The sequence below is a fragment of the Lynx rufus genome, unplaced genomic scaffold (genome assembly GCF_022079265.1).
Source record: "Lynx rufus isolate CCGP_SWC_20201006 ecotype Redwood Valley unplaced genomic scaffold, mLynRuf1.p SCAF_15, whole genome shotgun sequence".
NCBI lineage: Eukaryota > Metazoa > Chordata > Mammalia > Carnivora > Felidae > Lynx > Lynx rufus.
Genome location: NW_025814829.1, coordinates 46,882,674 through 46,906,796, shown reverse-complemented (window position 1 = coordinate 46,906,796; position 24,123 = coordinate 46,882,674). Strand labels below are relative to the sequence as shown.

General features: G+C 38.3%; 1 protein-coding gene across 10 annotated transcripts in view; it reads left to right on the top strand.

The window, feature by feature from the left end:
• The window catches only part of RABGAP1L (RAB GTPase activating protein 1 like), a 770,330-nt gene that overhangs the window by 646,986 nt on the left and 99,221 nt on the right, over positions 1 to 24,123 (top strand). Inside the window, exons 1-2 of one of the 10 annotated variants that reach the window (XM_047076978.1) lie at positions 20,939 to 21,034; positions 22,244 to 22,992. The exons of 7 other annotated variants lie outside the window; for them this stretch is intronic. In XM_047076978.1, coding sequence (XP_046932934.1) covers positions 22,882 to 22,992 — 111 coding nt within the window. In that variant the 5' untranslated portion in view covers positions 20,939 to 21,034; positions 22,244 to 22,881. Of the gene's footprint in view, positions 1 to 19,653; positions 19,840 to 20,938; positions 21,035 to 21,861; positions 22,993 to 24,123 lie in introns of those variants that run through there. 2 more of the 10 variants (XM_047076980.1, XM_047076979.1) reach the window with 2 other exon arrangements.

Sequence of the window (24,123 nt, the reverse complement as noted above, 5' to 3'; positions counted from 1 at the left end):
GCAACCCACAGTACAGCGTAGCCTTTGGCCAGAGAGCATGATGTAAGGAATGGGTAGTGGAGGAGAACTGGCAAAACACAAATTCTGCATTCTAGTTTTAAAATGGCAGAGCATATATGGCATTATCTTCCTTGTCTCTCACAAAGCATGCAACTGCACTAGGAGAACAAAAAGAAAAAACATGAGCCCCACCTTTAAAGAAACTAGACGTGCAGCCCCAAACCACAGTATGCAATGAGGAAGAGACAAAGCCAGTTGAAGAAAGATAACCACAGCTGCACATCCCAGACAAACCAGTAATGCCCAGTTGAGACTAATGGGAGCCAGGGTGCCGGCTGGCAGCAAGAGCTTCCTTGGCCCTGATTAGGCAGAAAGAGGAAGCAGGGTATTGCGCTGAAGGGAGAATCACACGGAAAAGATTGAAAACACAGGCAAAACCTTACCAGGAAAACACAAACACTAGAGTAAGATTGCATCTTTAACATCAGACATGATTGGATTTGGAGGAAAAAGCTTTAAATAAGGCAAAGAAGGATGATTCATAATAGCAGTATACTACCACCATCTATAAGGAAAACCAACAGGAAATACAAAATTTCCTACAGGAAATACTTACATGATTGTGGTAGGAAAATATTAATTCACTTCTCTTAGTCCAGGAGATCAGGTAGACAAGAGATAAGAAAAAGAAAACCCAAATAAAAATAATAAAGCAAATACTTGGTATTTGCCACTTTGTGTTCTGAAAGGTAAGAATAGACCTTTTTAAACGCTGAATAAAACATTCACAAAAATAGCTCAGAAAGGAAATTGAATGAATTTCAATAGGTGAAAGGAAGGCATACAGCATTCTCTAATCTTATTGCAATAAAACTAAAAGTTAAGGATGTTCTAATTTATCATTTGAACATTTAAAATTTTTTATTTAAATAACTCTTGGATCACAGAGGAAACCGAAGAGGTTATAAAAAAGCTAGGGAAAAAAGCACAGTGAAAACACATCATTCTCAGAACCCATGGGACACAGCGAAAGCAGAATTCAGAAGCACCTCTCTTACTGAAGAAAGAAAATGAGTATCTAACTCAAAAAGTTAGAAAAATGATCAACAAACCTTAAACAGCAGAAGGTAGGAATAAAGATAAAAGTTAATGGACTGGAAAAAGGAAAATTGATCAGACTAATAAATAAAAGAGACAGTTATTTAAAATAAATAGGTAAATCTTTAGCTAACCTAATAAAATTAGAAAGCGGGAGGGGAAGATAGCATAGATGAGAAATAAACATGGGGAAATGGTAGAAACAGAAAAGAATAAAAGAATCATAAACTATTTTGCTCAATCCTGTACAAATTGGGAACCTGCAAGAAAGGATGATTTTTCAAGGAAAACAGAAATGATCAATACTCATCTCAGATAATTAGAAAATCTAAACTATCACAGAATAACTTTCACCCCAACCCCCAGCCCCCTCCAGAAAAGCCTGAGTGAGGCCCAGGTGATTTAACAGGTGGTTGCTATCAATTTCTCAGGAACAGATGAGGCCAATCTTCCCAAATATATGTGCTTTAATAAGTATGGCGATCTCTGAGAAGAGACAAAAATTCCCAAACAGTTGTTAGCCCTAGGGAATGGAGGTAGGACTAAGGGACAGTATTGGAAGCAAGTCTTAACTTTTTTCTACCTGTCTTTCGTGTCTTTCTATTTTATGCCATATGTGTATATTACTTACCCAAGTGCGAGGAATTTAGAATATATTTGTTTCACATTTGGACAAGTTCACAAAATCATTTGGCTTTTGTTATTTTGTTCGGTTTACCTTGATTTTTTTGGTCGGTAAACATGTTTAAATGGCCTCCCTACAGATGTCCCACCCTAATCCTGAGAACCTGTGAATATGATGAGATCTGACTTCTGTGATTACGTTCCATATCACAGTTGACCTCAACATAAGGAGATTATCTTGGGTTATCTGAGTGAAGCTGACCTAACCCTATGAGAGCTTCCTTTGGCGGATGGCAGAGGGCAGTCAAGGAGATAGGAAGTATTGGAAGGTGTGACTGTGCAGTTGTGGCTTTGAAGATGGAGGAGATCACAGGGGAAGGAATGCAGGTGGTTCTGAGGAGCTGAGGGCAGCCCCCCGCCCCCCAGGTGATAGCCGTAAAGGAAACAGTACTTCATTAGGGACTTAGAGACAGGAGCCATGTTCCCTCCAGTGGGACACAGTGGGATGGTGCAGAGCAGCCTGAGAGCCAGCGGCAGGGGGCCTCGCACCTCGTCAGGGGCTGCATGTTCTCATTCAGTACAATATACTCTGCTGTATTTTCATTGTTTTCTCCAATTGTGCAGAAGTCCCATTTTATTATCTTAATGAAGAGAATAAATTTTTTTATGCCTGTCTCGTTTTTGTTTGTCCTTGTTCAAATTATAGTATTAAAAATAATTTTGGGGCACGTCTAAGTGGTTCGGTTGAGCGTCCAACTCTTGATTTTGGCTCAAGTCATGATCTCACGGTTCTGGGATGGAGCCCCAACAAGAAACCTGCTTGGGATTCTCTCCCTCTCTCCCTCTGCCACTGTCCCACTTACTCAAGCATGCTCTCTCTCTCTCTCTCTCACTTTCTCTCTCTCTTAAAAAAAAAAAAAAAAAAAAGAGGGGCGCCTGGGTGGCTCAGTCGGTTAAGCGGCCGACTTCGGCTCAGGTCATGATCTCGCGGTCCGTGAGTTCGAGCCCCGCGTCGGGCTCTGTGCTGACAGCTCAGAGCCTGGAGCCTGTTTCAGATTCTGTGTCTCCCTCTCTCTGACCCTCCCCTGTTCATGCTCTGTCTCTCTCTGTCTCAAAAATAAATAAACGTTAAAAAATTAAAAAAAAAAAAAAAGAAAAAAGAAAAGAAAAAAGCATTTTTTTGATACTTTGGTTTTAAACATGTTTTCTGAGTGAAGAAGTTGATTTTTTTTTCCTTTGGATATCTTAGCAAATTAACGCTTACCTTTCTAAAGCTTTTTGGATGTATCTGACTTAGATTTTAAATTTGTCATCAGAACAGTTTTTGATCATGATAGCACAGCTAAATGACACTGTAACTCTTTGACTACTTGAGTTTTTTAGAGTTTTGTTCCAATGCCAGTTTTATCCAAGACAAATATAGTTTCCCTTTAAAGTGGTCAGACACTAGAACTTGTCTTTTAGTTAATTATTTGAGTTTAGTGGTATGAGAATCGAATATGTAATTTTCAATTAATTATACCTTTGTACACTTTTACCTGGAAGTGTTAACTCTGAGAACTGCAGAAAAGAAGTATATCTGTTAGAGGGCGTAGGGGGATTCCAGAATGTGGTGAATTGCTTCTGTGGTCTCTGTCGCTTCAAATTCGGAATAGAAAAGAACAGAACAGTTGCAAGCTAGTCGGTGTCAGAAGCTGAAGTGTATAAGCATCATCAGCAGGTACAGTATCATATATGAATCTCTGATACTGAGTTTTGATGCATTTTCTTTTTGGTTAAGTTACATTGTCCAATCCTCTTTTCCTGGACAATTCCCGGATCTTGTTAGAAGCCTGTTGAGGTCAGGAAATGCTTCTGCCTCATGTACAAAACACCACTGGGCAATGTGTTATAAAAAGATTTATCTATGATAGAAGTGAAACCCACAAGGAAAAACTTTAACAACTGATTTTAATGACTGTACAGGGTGTGACTAGCAGACAGAACATAGAGTTTCTATTTTGCTTTGATAACCACATTTCTTTAAAGAGTATATTGGTCCTCTTTAGCAGAAATTTGTTATTTTCCTTTATGAAATGCAGTCAAAAATTTTTAATGAGATGTTTCCAAAATGAACAGAACTATATTACTACTAATTCTGTTGTGGATTGAGACATTTACAACAGCAAAAATTATATTAATACTCTGTGCCAGAATATATAAAATTTATTCCTGGTGTCTGAATTATGGAAAGGTAATAATGTGTATAATGTGAGAATGCTGTTTGAATGAAAGCAGACATTTTCTCAAAGTCCAGTAATCAAAGACATCTTATATACAAAAGTATGGATACTGATGTATCTTAATGGATTCTGATTTAAAAGAAATTTCCTCTGGTGGGCTCAGATTTCAGAATTATGTGTAACTCATGAGTGCCACACTCCCAGGTCTCAGCTCAAAGGCTAGCTTTGCTCCAAAGCCCAAACCTGACCGTGGTAGGTTATTTTCAAAGACAATTCTTGATGAACTTTGCAAAAGGGAGGGAGGAACGGTACAGATCGTGCTAAAGTCATGCTTGGCTTTTTCCTACATTTAGGGTTTTCCTCTGGCATATTTACCTTGTGAATAATGCTTCTCGTGGGCTAAATATAGAAAGTTAGTCTGCCATCTGAACCCTCCACCTAATAACAGCTGTGTCAGAGTTGTGCTGATAATCAGCGACGACATGGTGGCCACAAAAGAGAAAGGAACTTGTGGGAACATAACTTTGAGGGTGTTGTGAATGTCTCATTTGGGCTGCCCCTGGTGAATCCAGCATCAACACACTGTAGTTTGCTTTGAGTCATTTGGATCTCTGCAGCTTTGGGGTAGTATTGCAAATAGGTGGGGTAATGAGCTTATTTAATGGATTTCCTTCGCATAAATACAAAGTCTCAGTTTTATGATAACAATATTGACTTTATGGGGATTTTTTGTTCACTGATTTGGTAGGAAAGCAAGTAATACACTTCCTGACCTAATGTAACATTTGTGTTTAGGCTGAAAAATGTCATAGATGGGTGCTCTTATTCATAAAACATTAGGGGTAGAGAATAGACCTTTCATTGTAAAAAGTGAGATGATTCCTTTAGAAACCATATAAATTACGAAGGGAATTAATGACCAAGAATATGTTTTGGGTGAATAGATGCCAACGCCCCATCTCACTAGATGATTACTATTCTAAATATTTTTCCATTAGCTAGTTTCAGCTCAGGAAATAGATTAGACCCTTAATGGCCTAAGCAACCAGGAAATGAGCAATATATTTATAGATTCCACCAGTGAATTTGAAATCAAACTTCTTGCCTATTAAAAATTATGACTAGGGGCGCCTGAGTGGCTCAGTCAGTTAAGTGTCCAACTCTCGATTTCAGCTCAGGTCATGATTTCATGATTCCTGAGTTCCAGCTCCACATCAGGCTATAGGCTGTCAGTGGAATTCTTGGAATTCCTGCTTGGAATTCTCTCTCCCTCCCTCTCTCTCTGCCCCTCCCCCGCTTGCACTCATGCTCTCTCTCAAAAGTAATAAATAAACTTAAAAAATTCTGACTATAATATTCAATATAAATGTGTTTTTTAACGCTTTTAAAAATGTTTCTCCCTCCTCTCCCATCCCAACCCTTTTGAAGATCTGATATTATCAATAAAGAGAATAAATTACCTAAAATCATATTTTGAGGAAAACCTGATTTTATATTAAGTATCAGGTATAAAATTACCATTGAGTCTAGGTTGTATATTTTGGTGATAGAGACTAATCCATTTCTGGTCTTGTTTTGGTAGTCTGTAGCAATTTAAAATCAGGGTGGCTATCATGGACCACGCTGATGGCCCCGTTCAGGCTTAGAGTTTTTCCAGTCTCAATGGTGCTGGAGGCAGCATATTCCCACCTTATTTAACCATAATGGCTTAGCTGTGCTGTGTAGAAGCCTGGGAATGGCTGTGTCTTATACACAGACCAAAGGTAAGGTAGGCTTTGTCTTCCATTAGTGCCCTTGCTTAAGAGGCTAGAGGGCTGATTCCCATCTTAACTTTGCCACTGAACAGCTCCATTTGGGGCCTGTGACATAAGCAGTTGAGTTAGAGAACCCCTGAAGGCCTGTGTAGCCCTTACATCACATGAGTCTAAATTCTGCCCGTGACTTCATAGAATCCTGAAGTAAGCATTTCATTCCCTTTCTGTGGGCCTTGTTTTCTGCACCTGCTAAACAAAGCCTCTTGAGAAAGAGGACTTTAAAAGCAATGAAAAGAAAGACCCAAATCAAGGACATTTTAAAATGGACTGAGGTCAGGGGCGCGTGGGTGGCTTAGTTAAGCGTCCAATTCTTGCTTTTGGCTCAGGTCATGATCTCATGGTTTGTGAGTTCGAGCCCCACATTGGGCTCTGCACTGGCAGCGCGGAGCCTGCTTGGGATTCTTTCTCTCCCTCTCTCTCTCTCTGCCCCTCCCCCACTCCTACTGTCTCTGTCTCTCTCAAAGTAGAAAAATAAACTTAAAGATAAAAAATAATAAAAATGGACTGAGGTCATTATTTGTGTTTGTATGGGGAATGGGTGATTAATACATTTACTTTCATTATGTGTAGAAATTTCTTTCATTTTCTTCTGGAGCCTACTGATAAAAATCTGGGTTTCTTGAGTTTTTCAGTCTGACGCTCCAAATGTTTAGCACTCTGTTCAGTACATAGGAGACACTCAGTAACTATGTGTTTTCTTGAACTTCACTAAAATACCTCTTGAAAAAGTGAAGTTGGGGGCGCCTGGGTGGCGCAGTCGGTTAAGCGTCCGACTTCAGCCAGGTCACGATCTCGCGGTCCGTGAGTTCGAGCCCCGCGTCAGGATCTGGGCTGATGGCTCGGAGCCTGGAGCCTGTTTCCGATTCTGTGTCTCCCTGTCTCTCTGCCCCTCCCCCGTTCATGCTCTGTCTCTCTCTGTCCCAAAAATAAATAAAAACGTTGAAAAAAATGAAAAAAAAAAAGAAAAAGTGAAGTTGTATCAACTGCCTTTTTGTATTTGAATTGTTTCTAAGCCTATTTTTAATGGTGGATGGATGTTCATGCAACAACCCTTTTTTATTTGTTTATTTATACTAAAAAACCCAGGATAAACACGTAAGAAAAACTTTTTCAAATACAAAAGTGTAAAACATACTCAACACGCCCTTCTTTGCCACCATTTGACAGGAAGTCAAGTTAATCAAGTGCTATAAACCATCAGTCTAGAAGCCAGGTGGTTCTGTCCACCCCTGCCCAGGGAAGTTCTGTCTGCCCACCATCACCTGCTCTTCTAGGACCCCACCAGCAACACGGGCTCCTTGGTAGGAAGCACTGACTTTGTTCAAAGCTGTAAAACTATAGTCATTACTTCTCTAGTTCCTGTTTTGCATGAATCCCAGGGACCGAGATCTGCAATTTGTGAAGCTTTAGTTTGTCACACTAAGCCACACTCCTCTAAAGGCATTACTTCTTTCCCAGTGGTTTTGCTTCTTCTTCCTTCTTAAGCTTTCTCCTTTTATCTTCCCCTCAGTCTTTAAAAATGAAATTTATTTTTACTTTTTAAGTTGCCTACCTCATCTGTAAATCAGGAACTAGATAATAATCTCTAAAGCCACTGCCCATACTTTATGAACCCTTGGGAATATAAGTTTATGAATAAATTGTCATCTTTATAATGTAATTTTATCAACAAATCATGAGTTGGAAATGTAAGTAGGGGGCAACTTTTCTTCTGCCCTCTCAGGTTATATGCCTGGGGGCCTATGAATTAAAGTGACAAAAGGCAGGGGCACCTGGGTGGCTCAGTCCGTTGAGCACCCAACTTCGGGTCCAGTCATGATCTCACACGGTTCATGAGTTCTAAACTGTCAGCACAGAGCCTGGAGCCTGCTTCGGATTCTGTGTCTCCCTCTCTCTCTCTCTGCCCTCTCCCACTAGCGCTCTGTCTCTCTCTCTCAAAAATAAATAAACATTAAAAAAATAAAATAAAAGTGACAAAAGGCAGATTAACAGGAAAAAAAGCATTTGTTTCTTTTGTGATATTAATATTTTTTTATGAATAGAGATTTCACAGTAAAGAAGTGAAAACCCAAAGAGACAACTGGACCTGGAGACTTATATACCATTTTAACAAAGGGTGACAAATTGTGGAGCAGTGATTAGACATAGGGAAAGGGGGTTTGGGCTTCAAGGGGGGCAACTTGTGAGAAGGTAACTAGGAAATGTAGGAGGGAAACTATTGCCAGATAGGGGTTGTGGAGGGGGCTACCTTTACAAATGGAAATTTCCTTTACAAAAGGAAAATTTATACTCTGCTTTTAGGCAATTAGGGGCAGAGAGTTCCTCTTGTGTCTGCTGTTTCTCAATTGCCTTCAGCTCAAAATAATCCTTATGCATATTTTGTGGGATATTTTGGGGTGGCATATTCCGGTCCCCTTTAGAAACATAAGAATCTGAGAACATTTTAGAACCCTCCTATGTCTGAAATTTTTTTTTAATTTTTTTTTAACATTTATTTATTTTTGAGACAGAGAGAGACAGAGCATGAACGGGGGAGGGTCAGAGAGAGAGGGAGACACAGAATCTGAAACAGGCTCCAGGCTCTGAGCGGTCAGCACAGAGCCCAACGCGGGGCTTGAACTCACGGACCGCGAGATCATGACCTGAGCCCAAGTCGGCCACTTAACCGACCGAGCCACCCAGGCGCCCCCTATGTCTGAAATTTATGGATACTACTTTATAAAGCTGATTGATGAAGTTGAATAATATATATTTAAAACATATAAGTAATACTGATATATTAAACAATACCTATAACAATGAGACACCACAAGTAATTTGTCATTAACTGTGACTTTTCCAATTTTAAGAATATTTTATATCAAAACATCAAGTTGTCTACCTTAAAATACATTACAATTTCTTTTCAATTATACTTCAATACAAAAAAATATTTAAATGTTCTGGTTTTCTGGTTGTAATTCATGAGGCAAAAACCTCACAGAGCCCAAGTGAAAGAAAGTTCACAGATATTAATGAATGACTCATTTATTGATAATTTTCAGTAGGGTTTGAGACAGTATCAGTAGGGACTGAAATTACAGAACTTATTTTAAAAAGTCTAATGGTTGGAGGTCAATTTGGGATTTAAAAATAACCCCTTTCCATAATTTTAATTTAGAAAGAGAGAAATGGTCAGGATTCTCAATGCAGAATAGTTTTCTCCCACAGGGAACATTTATTTGGCAAGGTCTAGAAAATTGGGGTTGTCACAACCTTGGGGGGATGGGTACTACTAGTATCTAGTGTATAGAGGCCAGTGATGGTGCAAAACATCTTAAAATTCACAGGACAACTTTTCACAAGAAAAAAATTTTTCGTGCCCAAATGTTAACAGTACCAAGTTTGAGAAATTTTTCTATGTGTGACTCAATAGAGAGTTCTACAGTTTGGAGTGCCTGCTCATGTTTAATTCTGGTAGGTGTTGAAACAAAACAGAGATCATTAAAACTCACGTCTTAGCCATGCATATCGTTAAACTGCTTGCTGACTCTTGGCATTTTTCTTGGCTTTTTACTCTTATCTGGACAATTAGATTTTCACAGAAGATTCTTGAGTTTGGTCTGAGGCAAACTACACAGAAACAAAAAGAGAAAGCACTCAAAAGATCCTACTAACTGGTATTAAGTGTCCCATCTGGGCAAGTTTAAAGATCAACCGAGTAATTCTTTAATAGGTTATAATTCTTACATTATATTATGTTTCAGGGTGGAGTCATGGACATTACAGTAGCCTCTACCAAACATTTAGTCCAATGCCGTTCTTTTAAAGTCAAGTAAGAAGCTGCCTTTCAAAGCTCACAAGGTATTTGGTTGTAGAACCAATACAAGGCATGATTACAACCCAAACACAAGGCACATACCTCTCCATCACATTTGTAAATTCTTTTATTAGTTCATTTATTTTTTTTTTTTTTAATTTTTTTTTTTTCAACGTTTATTTATTTTTGGGACAGAGAGAGACAGAGCATGAACAGGGGAGGGGCAGAGAGAGAGGGAGACACAGAATCGGAAACAGGCTCCAGGCTCTGAGCCATCAGCCCAGAGCCCGACGCGGGGCTCGAACTCACGGACCGCGAGATCGTGACCTGGCTGAAGTCGGACGCTTAACCGACTGCGCCACCCAGGCGCCCCTATTAGTTCATTTATTAAAGCGGGTCCTCACTAGCCTCTGCATCGAGCTTTGCTCAATGTAGACTAAGAAAATTCAGGGAGGAACTGATTTTGTGAACAAGGGGATTGGCAGTCACAATCCTACACCATTTATACAACTTGCAACGTAATATTAAAAACGAGGAAGGGGAAAAGTGCAGGAGCAGGGAGAGAAATTTTCCCCTGAATCCACAGAATGGTAGAGCTGCGTTCCATTTCCTATCTTTTCTTTCCCCCACAACAGTTGACATCCTACAGTAATTTTCCGTTCAGTTATTTGCCCTTATCTTTTTTAAAAAAGTTTCCGTTATTATACCCAGTGGATTAAAGGGCATTCTTCTTTACTCACTGAGCTGATACAGTAGCATCTGTAAAAAGAGTTATTCTAAAATGTGCACCTTAAAGAACAAAATTTTCAGGGATTTAGTAGCTTAAGCAGTATCATGAAGCTGTATGTGTAGCTTTACTAATTTCATGTCACTGTAAGATAAAATTAAAAAAAAATTACAAACAGGGCTATGACTACCCTGAAACTGGGGATTTGAGGAAAATACTGGTAGAGAAAGAGATCTGTAGAGATCACTGTTAGTAGTGGTAATCAGAGCTTACTGATCTGATTTATTTTGAGATATTCAAAACAACTAGGCTGTTGAGTGTAGGGGTAAGTAGGATGATCACCATTTAAATAAAATTAAAATGTTAATATACTAAAGTAACATCCCACTTGGTGCCAGTGGAAAACAAAAGGTTTAATCACTATTGCAAAGATCACTAACCCTCTGTTATAACCTGAATAGCAAGTTAATGCTTTTTCCTTTTTGCTTTTCTTTTTTTAATGTTTATTTATTTTTGAGAGAGAGAGAGAGAGCCTGCGAGAGCGGGGGAGACACAAGAATCCAAAGCAGGCTCCAGGCTCTGAGCTGTCAGCACAGAGCCCAACATGGGGCACGAACCCAGGAGCCAACCCAAGAACTGAGAGAACATGACCCAAGTCCAACTCAGACGCTTACCCAACTGAGCCACCCAGACGCCCCAAATTTCCTTTTTGCTTTTCAAATACTATCCCTTAATTTTGCATTTATCTTTTTCCAAAAACTTGTTAATTGCATATGCTTTAGCCCTACAGAAGCAAACGTTGCTTAGCAACCACCAAAATAACTAATAAGCCTGTATCTAGTAAGGGCTTAAAGGACTTTTTTATTTTAAATTTATATACAGTATTTCTTTATTGACCATTGAAACCAAGAAGATGTTTTTTCACTTTGAGTTTCTTCTGATTTCTGCGTCTATTTTGTTAATTTACATATGGGCTTTTTATAGCAAAAGCAAAACAAAAAACAATATATTTAGTATAAATGTCTTTTTTCTCCCTTCAGCCTCTTAGTAATGTTTTGTGTTCGTCATTTGCTTTCCAACATAATACCTTTATCAATGATATATGCTGGGTAAAGAAATGGTTTCTAATCATTGGATACAGAATTCTACAATATTCCTTTTCAATGCTAAGAAGCTATTTTCTTTTTAGAGGAAATACATTAAGGTTTTAGGAGAGGGAAATACTTGGAGATAAAATTGAAATGGTTGCTATTACCTATAATGGTTTTATTTTTTGGTTATTTGACTCAGAAGTATCTCAGAAGAATCATGTGAGCCAAGGGCTTTGGGGTGGGAAGTGTTGCTGTCACATTGCAAGGTCCTATTGGACTCCTATCACGTAGCTTTGTTGTATTAACCTGCCAGAGGTTTGAGTCTGCCCACTATGACATGCAGAGATTTATTATTATCTAAATCTCAGACCTGTTTTCTTCCCTTTGCTTCTGTTCGAACTGCCCCAGGGTAAAGACAAAATACCAATAAATTTGTTTACTGCTTCCTTTATATTTTGTGGTGTTGTAAAGTTAAGAACCACTTTTTACAAACATATTAATAATGAAAAGAACACAGGCAATTTATATTAATGGTGCTAAGGCACTCTGCATTAAAGAGAAACAGTGCATGATTTCAAAGAGAACTTTTGTCTTGGAATGAAGCTCCTTTTACAAAATGGCTGCTTTACAGTTTTTTCTCATGGAGGCTTTGAACAAATTTATAGCCATTTCCTTTCACAGGAAAGAACTTCTGGGATATCATCTTGCACAATGGTTAATTACCCCATATGTATATACCATATATATATATGATAGATATCTATCTATCTATATATCTATATATACATCTATCTATCTATATATCTATAGGATTTTTTAATGGAATGCCTTCATTAAGATATTACCTTAACATAAAATAAAGTGGTTTTTTAAAAGCAATATTTAATCACTGATAGGTGAAGTAACCATAGTAGAACAATTACCTACAATTGGCTAATAGAGCACTCTGTAAGACCACATATACCATGTTCATATCTCATTTATATTGTCAACCCTTGTATAGAGAGAATGGTGTGGCATAACTGGAGTTAGGTTTAAAAATGTTTGTAAAGGTGTATACTTAGTAAGTTATCTGGTAAAAATACATGAATGCTAAATAACCCAGTAGTTTAGGACAAAAATAATCTTAGAAAAGAGATGCATATGGGTGAGAGAAAGTCAGATAATGGGAGAAAGAATGGAGAGAAGGGAAAGAAGAAATGTTACTGTTGAAATTTAAAGACTGGCTTAAAAGGAAAAAGAAATTCACAAGTTTTGTTGATAGTGAATAAAATAGTTAATGAAAACAGCCACTTACTAATGCTTCAATTCTGTGTTCCAAGTGCAGGTAATGGAAAAACTCATTTTATTCTTTATGAAGTTTAATACCAGAACTTCTTGCTTAACGTTAATTTTTTATTTAGTCACCTTCATGGGGCAGTTTTCCTATAATATTCCTTTAGACAGCTCTCCCCATTCGTTCGAAAAGAAAATAGAAAGTATGTATAAAACATTTAATTGTCAAATAAAGAACTTTTCAAACACTGAAATTTTATTTTAGCTCTTAATTTTAACTTGTTCTACCCTAGTCATTTGACAGAGATTATCAGAAATAACATTTACCAGTTATTCACTAATGAGAATTTTTCCTTTGTTCCCTGTTTTTGTACTCTTTGGAGTATAGCTACTAGTAAGTAGTGAAATGCCAAAGAACTAGGTGGCCGTTAGGAGAAGCAAAAGGCATTATTATTTACATAAATTGAAATTCCCCACAAATCAGTATTTAATACAGATTTGTATTCAGTTTTACAACCCGATCATTTATGCAGATTTGCTAATAGATATACATCCCCCAAGTCTCAGCTTGTTACAGTGATTGTTGATTCACCATCATTTTAGTAATGATTAAGTGCTGGACATTTAGAATTACAAATCATAATTTCCTATTACATTGCATACTTAAAATTCTCCACAAATAAGTTGTCTCAAACAGACATTTTAATTTTTAATTTTTTTTATTTTTAAAGATTTTATTTTCATGTAATCTCTATACCCAACGTGGGGCTTGAACTCACAATCCTGAGATCAAGAGTCACATGATCCACCAACTGAGCCTGCCAGGCTCCCCTCAAACAGTCATTTTTAAATAAGGATGCGAGGTAGACGATATGTGTCCTTAGGCCTAAAGGTTGTCCTTAGAATTTGTAACTGAAAGTAAACTATTGGGCCCTGTGGGCACTGACATTCTCTCTTCTCGTTGTCTTTGAAGAGTAACGCATGAGTATGTTAGCTATTTTTAGTTAAAAAATAAAAATCATGATATTGGAGAGGTATTCTTTATGATGAGACTTTATGACAGTTCTTAAACCTGAAATGATGACTTTTTGGGAAAATGCTTTAGATTGAACATAAAAAATACATTCTTGGGGCTCCTGGCTGGCTCAGTCAGTAGAGCATGTGACTCTTGATCTCGGGGTTGTAAGTTCAAGCCCCACTTTGGGTACAGAGATTACTTAAAAGTAAAATCTTTAAGAAAAAATAAATAAAAATAAAATTCTTGTTGAAATGAATGAAATTGCTACCACTGCTACTAAGACCACTGTTAAAAAAGTATTAAGACCTTTTTATTACTTTTTTATTGGCCGATTAAGCAATTCACTGTTGCTCTCAAAGCAAACAAAATGCCAATTTTTAACAACATGGAAGCTGCTGTTGACAGATCATTCAATCAAAGGGCTATTTTCTATTGTAGAAGATTGCTAATACATACATAACCCTTATCAGTAGTTGCCGTTCAGTTTTCTTTTTCTTTACATTTGCAAATGCTTTATAAATGATACCGTTAGATGCAAAATGAACTTTTAGTTCCTATTTTCAATATACAATGATATAATATTAAAAGCAAAATACTAAGAGGGGTGCCTGGCTGGGTCAGTCAGTGGAACATGTGACTCTTGATCTCGAGGTCCTGAGTTCAAGCCCCACGTGGGGTGTAGATCTTGCTTAAAAATATATAAAAGCAAAATACTAAGAGAAGAGAGATACAAAGTCCAGCTTTGGAAATTTTAAAGCTTCTATTTCAGGATCTCCACGTTGAGTTTATTTTCTTCTTTCTTGAATTCATCTTATAATGAACCTGTTGGGGGCTTGGAGGGGGATACACAGATCCTTTATAATCACATATTTCAGTCTTAATAATAGGTCTGATTTGCTAGTGACCTTAAATTGTTTAAACCCAGAGGACAGTGGTTTACTCTTCTATAAAATGGGGATAATAAAACCAGCTTCATAGTATTGTTGTAAAAAACTACAAGAGAGTATATAGTTAAAGGCCCATTCAAGCATAGTAGATATTAAATATGTGTTACTTCCCCTTCTCCTCCTTCCCCTTTTACCCCTACCCATACTCAGTTGATATCGTTGAGATGAAATGGATTAACAGTTTTTTTGGTCAAGTCTAAGCTTCCAGATAAGCTGTTACTCTAAACAATTATATAGGATATTTCTTTTGACTCTAAGATACCGACGAACCATGGAGAATCTTGTTATAATACAATTATAAAGAAGGATTGTGTATTTCCACGCTAGCCCCTAGTAACAGTGTTTTGTTGATCAGGTTACAACAGATGAATATCAGTAGACAACAAATGCTCTCTTTGTTCCCTGTTCTTGTCACAATTGCTTAATTTAATAAGAGGTAATTGATTAAACTCTGTCTGCATTGTCGTCAGGAAACTGGAGAGGCAGCTAAACTGCAGGAGACTCCACACACACACATTATCAACCTTTTGTGTCCTCTAACCTGTCTCAATTATTTCTGACAGAAGGACACATGTAAATTACCAAATTGCTCCCAAATAAAGCAACACGTAGAAAGATTTAATTGCTTAGGGAAAACTGGTAGAGGATTGGAGTTGTGTGACAGCGTCTCTTTCTTTCTCTTGGATTTTAATTAATTGGATAAGGAAATAGGAAATGGAGACATTTGTGTTCTTGGATACTGAGGATACCCTCCTCCCCCCCCCCCAATTCTAAGAGTTACAATTCCATCTTCTCTTTGGTGTTTAGCAAATAATCTTGCCCCTCCAGACATCATTTTTAATATTGATAATAACAGCAATGAACATTAATCAAACGCTTTCTAGAGCCAGGCAGCTTACTAAGGGCTTTTACATGCATTATCTTATTATTCCTCATAATTATAGCACTATTATTATTTTCTCATTTTGTGGATGAGAAAACCAGGGGTGAGACAGCTTATGGAATTTGCTTATGGCCACAGAGCTAGTGTGTGGCAGAGTCCTATATTAATTACCCCAGGTGATTCTGAACTCTGAAATCCTCGTGTTAACCATTATAGGTCCTTCCTCTAATGACAAAAATGGAGGCTAGAAAGGCAGAAACTTTGTAGTCTTCAGTGACCGCCCTTGGCCTACACACCGTATTTTCCAAATTTGTTGACCCGATATTTGAAACCTGCTGCAGGCCATTTCAAATCTGCCTTTGAAGCCTTATTTCCTACCATACCCAACCGATGTCTTCAGTTCACCAGTGTGGCCAAGTTTATTTTATTTTCCCTGTAAAAAATGATTTCACTTCGCCTATCCAGATTCAATCCATGTCTTCCATGCAGGCTTTCCTGAATGCACAGAGACTTTATACTATTCCAATCCTAAAGTCACTTACAATTGCATCACTTGACAAACGGCGCATTGTCTTCTGGGGTGGGGGAGGAGGACATGTGAGTGTCTGAAAAGCACTAGTGTCTGGCACATGGCTGATACTCCGTTTATGTTTGCTCCTTCCCTTATTGTCCTTTAGTGATGAAGGGCCTGCACTTTGGAGCCAGGCACACTTGTTGTTGAATCTTATCAGCTCCATTTCTGATTGTGAGAATTGAGTCAAATCACTAAGCTTCTTCACACTTTAGTGGAGAAGCAGAGATAATTACAGTGCCTAGCTCATCGACTTGCTGTGAAGATTGAATGAGATTCTCTGTCTAGGACATGGTGAATGCTTACCAAATATGAGTTGCTATTATTATCATTAAAAGTTTTTAGGGTATTAGTCATTATTTATAACTAGATTATATGATACTATATGAAAAGTTTAGTAAGTCCCCCCATGAACATTACAGGCATTTAGTAAATGCTCTTGGATTTTTTCGTTTATTTGTTTTAGAGAATGCATGCACGTGCTTGCACTCACGTACACACACGAGTGGGGGAGGTGTGTGCAGATGGAGCAGGTGGAGCAGAGAGTGAGGGAGAAAGGATCTTAAGCAGGCTGCACACTCAGTGCGGAGCCTGACGTGGGGCTCGATCTCACGACCACGAGATCATGACCTGAGCTTTAATCAAGAGTCGGACACTCAGCTGACTGAGCTACTCAACGCCCCCACTTTTTTTTCTGTTGGTTTTTGAAAAAAAATTGTGATATAATTCATGTAGCATCAAATTCGTCAAGGTTGTTTTGTTTTCGTTTTTAAATTCCATTTAACATACAGTGTAATATTAGTTTCTGGTGTACCACATGATGATTCAACCCTCCCATACGTCACCTGATGCTCATCACAACAAGTGCGCTCCTTGATCCCCATCACGTATTTCACCCATCCCCCCACCCACCTCCCCCCTGGGAGCCATCCGTTTGTTCTCTATAGTTCAGAGTCTTTTTCTTGGTTTGCCTCTCTCTCTCCTCCCTCCCCCACCCCCCTTTGCTTCATTGCAGATTAATCAAGTTTTAATTGTAGGATTTAAGCCAAGTCCACCACTGCAAGCTGTGTATATGATCTACTGCAGGGACCCGAGGGCCCCTTGGAAAGGGACTTATCCAGGCTGAATTCAACCACCCTGCAGGAAGAACCTGAGACAAATAAACATCTGAATGAAAACTAGTTCACATTTTATTGCTGTTCCCTAAAACTACACTCTGGTCTTCATTAAAAAAAAAAAAAAAAAAAAAGAGAATCGAAAACATTAGCCTTGTGGAATGATTTGATTTGGTTGTTAGTAAAACTTTTTAAAAATTTATGACTTTTTTAATTTTAAAAGTTATTTGCTTTAAAAATAAGGTAAAATTTCTGTAGTTACAATTGAGTTGTGTATTCTCAAAATGAGGCAAGATGAAGCATTCCTCAAATTTTTAGATGTGTCTGTAACCATCCTCAACACTGGAAGCCCTTATTTTTGGTTAGGTAAGGCTTAAGTGAATGTGTTGTGTTAAAAAAACAGAATTCAACTGAGTAAATGTTAAAGATCTTACTGGCTTTTTCCGGTGATTTATGATCCGAACAGCATCCAATCTAGCAGATAGAAAGGAGCTCTGAGGAGTTTGTACCAAAGAAAAGACTTTCATAGGCAGAAGGGAGCAGGAACAAAGAAGTTCCACTAGGCAAAAAAGCAGATTGATTATTTCAAAGGGGTCTATCAGGCGGATTACCCAACTAGTGCTGATCTGGTGATTTCTGAGTGACTAGAGATTCCATTTCTGAGAGAGCCAAAACGGTAATGAAGTCTCTGTTGGGTGACATGAGGCTTCGCATAAGTGGCTCCATTTGGGGCCTGTTGTCTTGTTTTTAACAGTTGGCTGTGGATTTTAGAGTTACAAGTGAGGTAAAAAGCTGATTGTTGTGAACTCTACCTCACCCCCATATTCTTTGTAGTGAGATCTGAATGAGGAAGTAAGATACCCAGGATAGCCGTTAGGCAAGTATTTATGCCCCACTGTTGTTGTTTTTTTGTTTCTTTCTTTAACTCTGGGGATTTTCTCTTTCTTAAGAATCTGTGTTTTCTGGGGTTTTGAATTTGCCTAGCAATTGCTATGAAAGATAGAAAAGATAATGAGCTGAACGGCTGGAATTTGACACAAGAATAATGGTTTTCTTTGTTTACCTTTGCATGATTTGTAAAGAGTGCTAAGCTTTTGCTTTTTTAATCTTTTACGTTTTGTTCTTTTTCCCTTTGTAAAAACTCCATATGTGTTACTGAACTCCTCTGAAATACAAAATATTCTGGAAAGCTTTCTACTACTCACACTCCTATGGCTTCTCATTCTCATTTTATCTCTTGTTCCCCCACTTAGAGGACTTGGGTTTTGTAATGTGCACTCTGAAGTATGAAACCTACTTGGAAACTTGGTTTTCCGTGATTAAGAAGGTGCTTGTAGAGTTTTGTCTTTCTTATAGTTGTTTGTGTCAATGGCATGAACATTTTGTGAAGATCTCTTAAAATGGAGTCCTGCACACTTCAGGAATGGTTATGTCAAGATTCAGGAACATCTGTGAAGATGTTCAGGAGTGATTACACAGGCACCACTGGGGAGGGAAGAGACTCTCTAGAGAGCTCCACCTGTGCACGTGGGAGGCACAGAAGACCCTTCTGCCCTCTAGACCATATTTCTGCTATGGGCTTTTCTCCTCCTCTCCATCCTACCCTGATTTTAGGGCCGTTGTGATGAGAATGTTCTACAAGTAGAACCCGACTCATGGGAAAAGGGTCTTTATAGCCACTCTTGTGAGATGAGATAATTTTTTAATGATGTGCTATCGGTTCTTAGTGTATTTGCCTTGGGCTTGAACATGACTGCCATTGTAAAGATACTTTGCCGCATTGGGGGAGAACACAGAAATTAAAAAAAAAAAAGTTCGCATCTTATTCAGGCTTTACTTGATTTTTGTTTTGGCTGTACCTAAATTTGACACGTGAGAACAGATGTTCTCTGAAGGCCAGGAGTGGTTTATCAAACTCCTAGTCATTCAGTGTGACCCAGGTATGTGTTTGCTGAAAAGTAATAATCCTAGAAGAATGGCTGTAGAACAAAATCAGCTACCAGAGTAAAATCTTTCTATCTAAAATCTAAAATGGCACTTAAAAATCACTAAAGATATTTTATTTGTTAACATTTTCTTATTTTAATGAGATCTGGAGAGGCTTTTGAAAATTACTTTGTAGCCAGTTTGGTCTGTAAACTGAAAGACTGTAAGGAATAACTAATGAAAAGTAAAACAGCTGTCATCGAATACTCTTCATAGGCAAAAGGCTTGATGTAGAAAATCCAAAGTAGGGTACAAAGTAGACTGCATTTGTTGGGACATATAATAGCAACCCCAGGGGGACTTCCTTAACATCTGGGCTTAATGTTACCTTTTGTTTTTTATTCTGATAGAGATGAAAAAGGTATTTCCACCTTCAAATCCCCGAATAAGCCTGTTTAGTGGAGGGAAATTGGATACTTAGCTTTGGAGTGTTTCTGAGCGCACAAACCTCTGATCTAGTCCATCCCTCTCAATTTACATGACCATGAGGAAATGGAAACCTAGGGAGGTTGAAGGACTTACCCTGGGACAGGCAGCTAGCTAGTTCCTGCTTGAACTGGAGACTAGCTATTGGTTACCGCTAACGCCGCGTTTTCTGCCGCCGGCAGGGTATGCAACCCCGTCCTGGTAAATTGTAGCAGCGAATGGTGCTACACCCCTTGATCTCAGGTAATCCCCCCCCCCCCCCGCCCCACGCCTTTTCTCAGGGGAGCTGCGCGGTGCGAAGTAGAGGATTGCAGGAGCTCACGCGCAGACTACCCTGGGAGATCCGTGGGATCAATTCACGGGGTTGCCCTGGGGGGATGCGGGGCGGGGGTGGGGGGCAAGAGAGTACGAAAGACGTCTTGCAAGGGAGTAAAGTACTGTAAACATGACTGTAACATGGCCCCTGAAATTTTGAGGCTGGGGTATCCCAAGAGAAAATGTCTTAGGAAGAGAAGCCAGTTCTAAGACAGGTTTTTAAATCATCAGTTTTCAAAAAGTATGCTTTGTGTTGGGACCACACATACACATTCAATTGTGAGAGGAAAGAAACGTTGGTATTTTCCCTGCCTGGATTCCAAAAGTCAGGTATGGAGGACAGTTTTAAGGGTGAAAAAAAATGAAGGGTGCTAATCTAACCTAGGGAACCCTTGCTCTAGAAAATGCATGCATTGTGGCTTTGATAGAGGACCTTTTAGATTTGGAAATGAAATGTTAATAATTCTAGTGACTGTGGCTAATTAGAACAGTCTTTTGAAGGTAATAAATTAGAAGCTTTAAAAAATACCTCTTTACCTGAGAATCTGTGTGGAATTCTAAAATGACTGAATTAAAGTCGTTAGCTTCTGTTTATGTAGTTTTAAAACTATCTTTACAGCCTTTGATTATGTTTCTGAAATTGTTTTTGTACTTTTACAACCCTGATCCCTTAAATGTTTTATGAGTTTAATATACAGCACCTATGTGGTATTGTTTTTCTGGTCCTGTTTTTTTTTTTTTCCTCCAGTTAGGAGTGTTCTTAACCTAGAAGATTACCTATTGTTACACTGAATTGCTCTCTCGGGGTGCATAGGCACTGCTCGAAAGCGGTTATAATGCTCGTTTGGCCCTGGGCGGTTGCCAGCAGGGAGTAAGGCATGATGGGAAGTAGTTTCTTTACCTTCCACAACAGGTGTCTTTGTCAGTGCACCTTATCCAGGTATCAGTGTGGAAGCACTGAGTCACTGTAGCACAGAAAAATAGAAAAGCAAGAGGAATTCCTTTCACATCTAGAAAACGGTGCTGCAAGATAAATCTGAAACCTTCTGGTGCTAGTGAATGCACGAAGAGGTTCACAGTGACTTTTACAGCACTTCTGAAAAGATAAAAAGGAATTTAAAAGGTATGAACTGCCCGGATGCCTTATAAAACCTTGTCTCTTGATTATCATTTAATTTTTACCTGGTTAGTCAGCGTTAAGGTAAATGTGCCGGGAAACTTTTTAACATAAACAGAGCTTGAAAGAGAAAGCTGCATTGGAGGGAAAAAATGAAGTAAAAATGCTTCACCGGCTCCAACAAGGGTCAAGCACAGTTTGAAGCTGTTTTAATCTTGGAGATTTATTGAAAGTCTTGTGTTTTCTATTAAAATAAGCTTCTTAGACTTCTGTTTCCTAGCAATAAGGTGTTTTCCCCTTCTGCGTGTGTGTGTGTGTGTGTGTGTGTGTGTGTGTGTGCGCGCGCGCATGCGAGTGTGAGTGTATTTAATCTAGAATGCTATAGCAATTACAAAAGTCTCCTAATCATATTTAAATGGAACAAGGTGCTATTTAAGTAATCATGTTAATCTAGGTGAAGATACTTCAGGAAAATAAGGGAAAATAGACACCATGAATCTCATCCCACGTTTTGTGTGTCTTCTGAAAAGCAAACAATTCAACAACATAACAATGCTAAATTAGGACTAAAAATTCCAACCAGTAGCTCTGTTTGATTAGAGACAAACATTCCCAAATTGATTTTTAGCAAATAATATTTTTCCTGGTATTGCAATGTCATCATCTATAAATAGCAGAGTAGATAATAGCTTAATTAGACATTTTGGCAAAACAACTTTTGGAGGAGCTTTATTCTCCCCCCCCCCCCCCCGCCTTTTTATTTGCTTACTACTTTTTCCATGGAATCAGCCTACGCTGTACTTCCTGGTAATGTAGGGAACCTTGTAATGATGATTTGGGGCAGCTTTCGGATTTTTCATCAGGGCATATTGAGGTTCATATTTACGGTCTCCAACTGGAAAACACTTCTGGTGGCTAAGCCACCACCAGTTCACCACTATCTGCTAACAGGGTAACTAAAAAAAAACAACAACAGCCTCTAAGTTTAAAAATAAAACAGGAGAACTTTTATCTATGGGAGAAAAACAATACGCTTTTAGAAATGAGACCTTTGTGTTGCTTTGTGAATAACAACAGAAAACAAAGTTCCGCAAATCAGGAATTCTATTTAAAATATTTGCGTGTTTTTTAGTGGGAGAAGGGGAAATGATTTTCAACTGATACTGCAGTCCATTTCATTTTTATATTTAGGTGCTTCTTTTTTTTTTTTAACAGAAATAATCAGAGGGGGAAAAGACTCTCTTTTTTTCATACTTCAGGAGATAATTTTTAACTGCACCAAGAATTCTATAAATTCTGAAAAACTAAAGGTTGCCGTCTATTTATTTTCTGTGAATGTGAAAAAATAAGCCATAAGAAAATCCACTTCTCCTCCAAGAAGAAGACTTTTGATAAAATGATACTGAAGTAAGAAGATAAACTTTAAAAGTTTCTAATTACCAAGGACATAGCATAAATCAGTTTGGGGGTCCTTTTGTTTTATTGTTTTTGCAATAGGATATTTCCAGTTAGAAAACTTTTCATTTCTCTTTTTGAAGTTTAAAGAAGATTTCCCAAAACTGAACTTTCCAGCTGCTGTGTTAAGAACACAGAAGGTGTTTATAGCGTTTACTTCCTCCACAGATAAGAGGACCTCCCTTAGTTTTCTACAGGGGGTGAGCTGCCAAAGAAGCCTGTGATAGCAGCTGGGTTTTTTTCATATTTCTTTTTTTCCTCGTGGATTTTTGATACTCCACCCCTTCAGACTCAGGTGGGTGTGGGCATTGGCACTGAGCTGCAGTAGGATTTTTCCCTGGATAGTCTGGTCTGGAGCTGGGGTAGCAGCTGCCGCTGTGGAAAGGCCAGCTGGCAAGATGATGGAAGAGATCTCCATTATGGTAGCCTATGACGCCCATGTTTTCAGCCAGCTGCACGACGAAGACTTCCTCACTAGTCTCGTGGCCATCAGCAAGCCCAGATCGATGGTAGGTGGTCCCTTGCACGCGACTCTGGAGCTGTTTTCCTCTTTTCTAACATGTACTCCTGGAGCAACTCAGGCATCACTTCCTGGGAATTAGAATAGAAGTATTGCTGTTGGCTTTGAGTTTAGGCTACAGACAGGTCTACAGGTTTTTAATGATTTATTTACATCACCAAACACTATATGTTAGTAGTGCGTTTACAGTGACTTAGGAGTCATACCTAACCTAACCTCACCTAACCTAAGTTAATGCTTTCATATATGGTGAGGGTGAGAAGAGTTTTATAGTACCAAATATCACCCCGCCTCATGCGTTTGCCTTGTATGCGTGTCTGTGATGACAGATGCAGGTGAAGGTCACCTGCATTTACACACATATGATTCAGTCTTTGAAGTAGAACAATTTTACGTGTGGGCTATAACATCAACACAAAGTTAAGTGATCTAAAAGCCAGATAACTTTCAAAATGTTTACATTATTATGAAGAACTATTATGAACATAGCTTCTAGTATAATTTTAGTTTGGATTTAATATTGGTAAATTTTTGAAACAATTCTCCAAGCGTCTTGGTGCACACGTCCTCGCATAATAGGAAAATGAAGTTCTTGCAAATGTTTGTTGTTTCTTCTATGTAGATGTCATATCATGGCTCTCGAGTTTAAGACAGTAGTGAAGCATACCTTTTGTACTAACTTGCCTAATTCTTGCCATAGTAACCTCTTATTCATTATATTTGATAGTACTCATCACAGACAACAGGACGAAAGACTATATCGTAACCATTATCTTGTTAGTATGAAACCCTGATTCTCTATTTTAAGGCATAGGAACCTTAAACACACGATGGCAATTTTTTCAAACAATGAAATTGCAATGAAAACATAAAGGGGACTCTCATAGGTAGATTTTAAAAGACTTAAGGGTTACATTAATTAGATGTAGTCTACTGCCATTGTTCAGATGCTGATTTGAACAAACTATAAAAAAATCTATAATTGACCAATTAAATATTTAATGATATTAAGAGGATTATTCATTTTTATGCAATAATGATAGTACAATTATGTTAAAAATGGTAACTTCGAGATACATATTAAGATAATTGTAGATGAAGTATCTGCAAAGATTCAAAA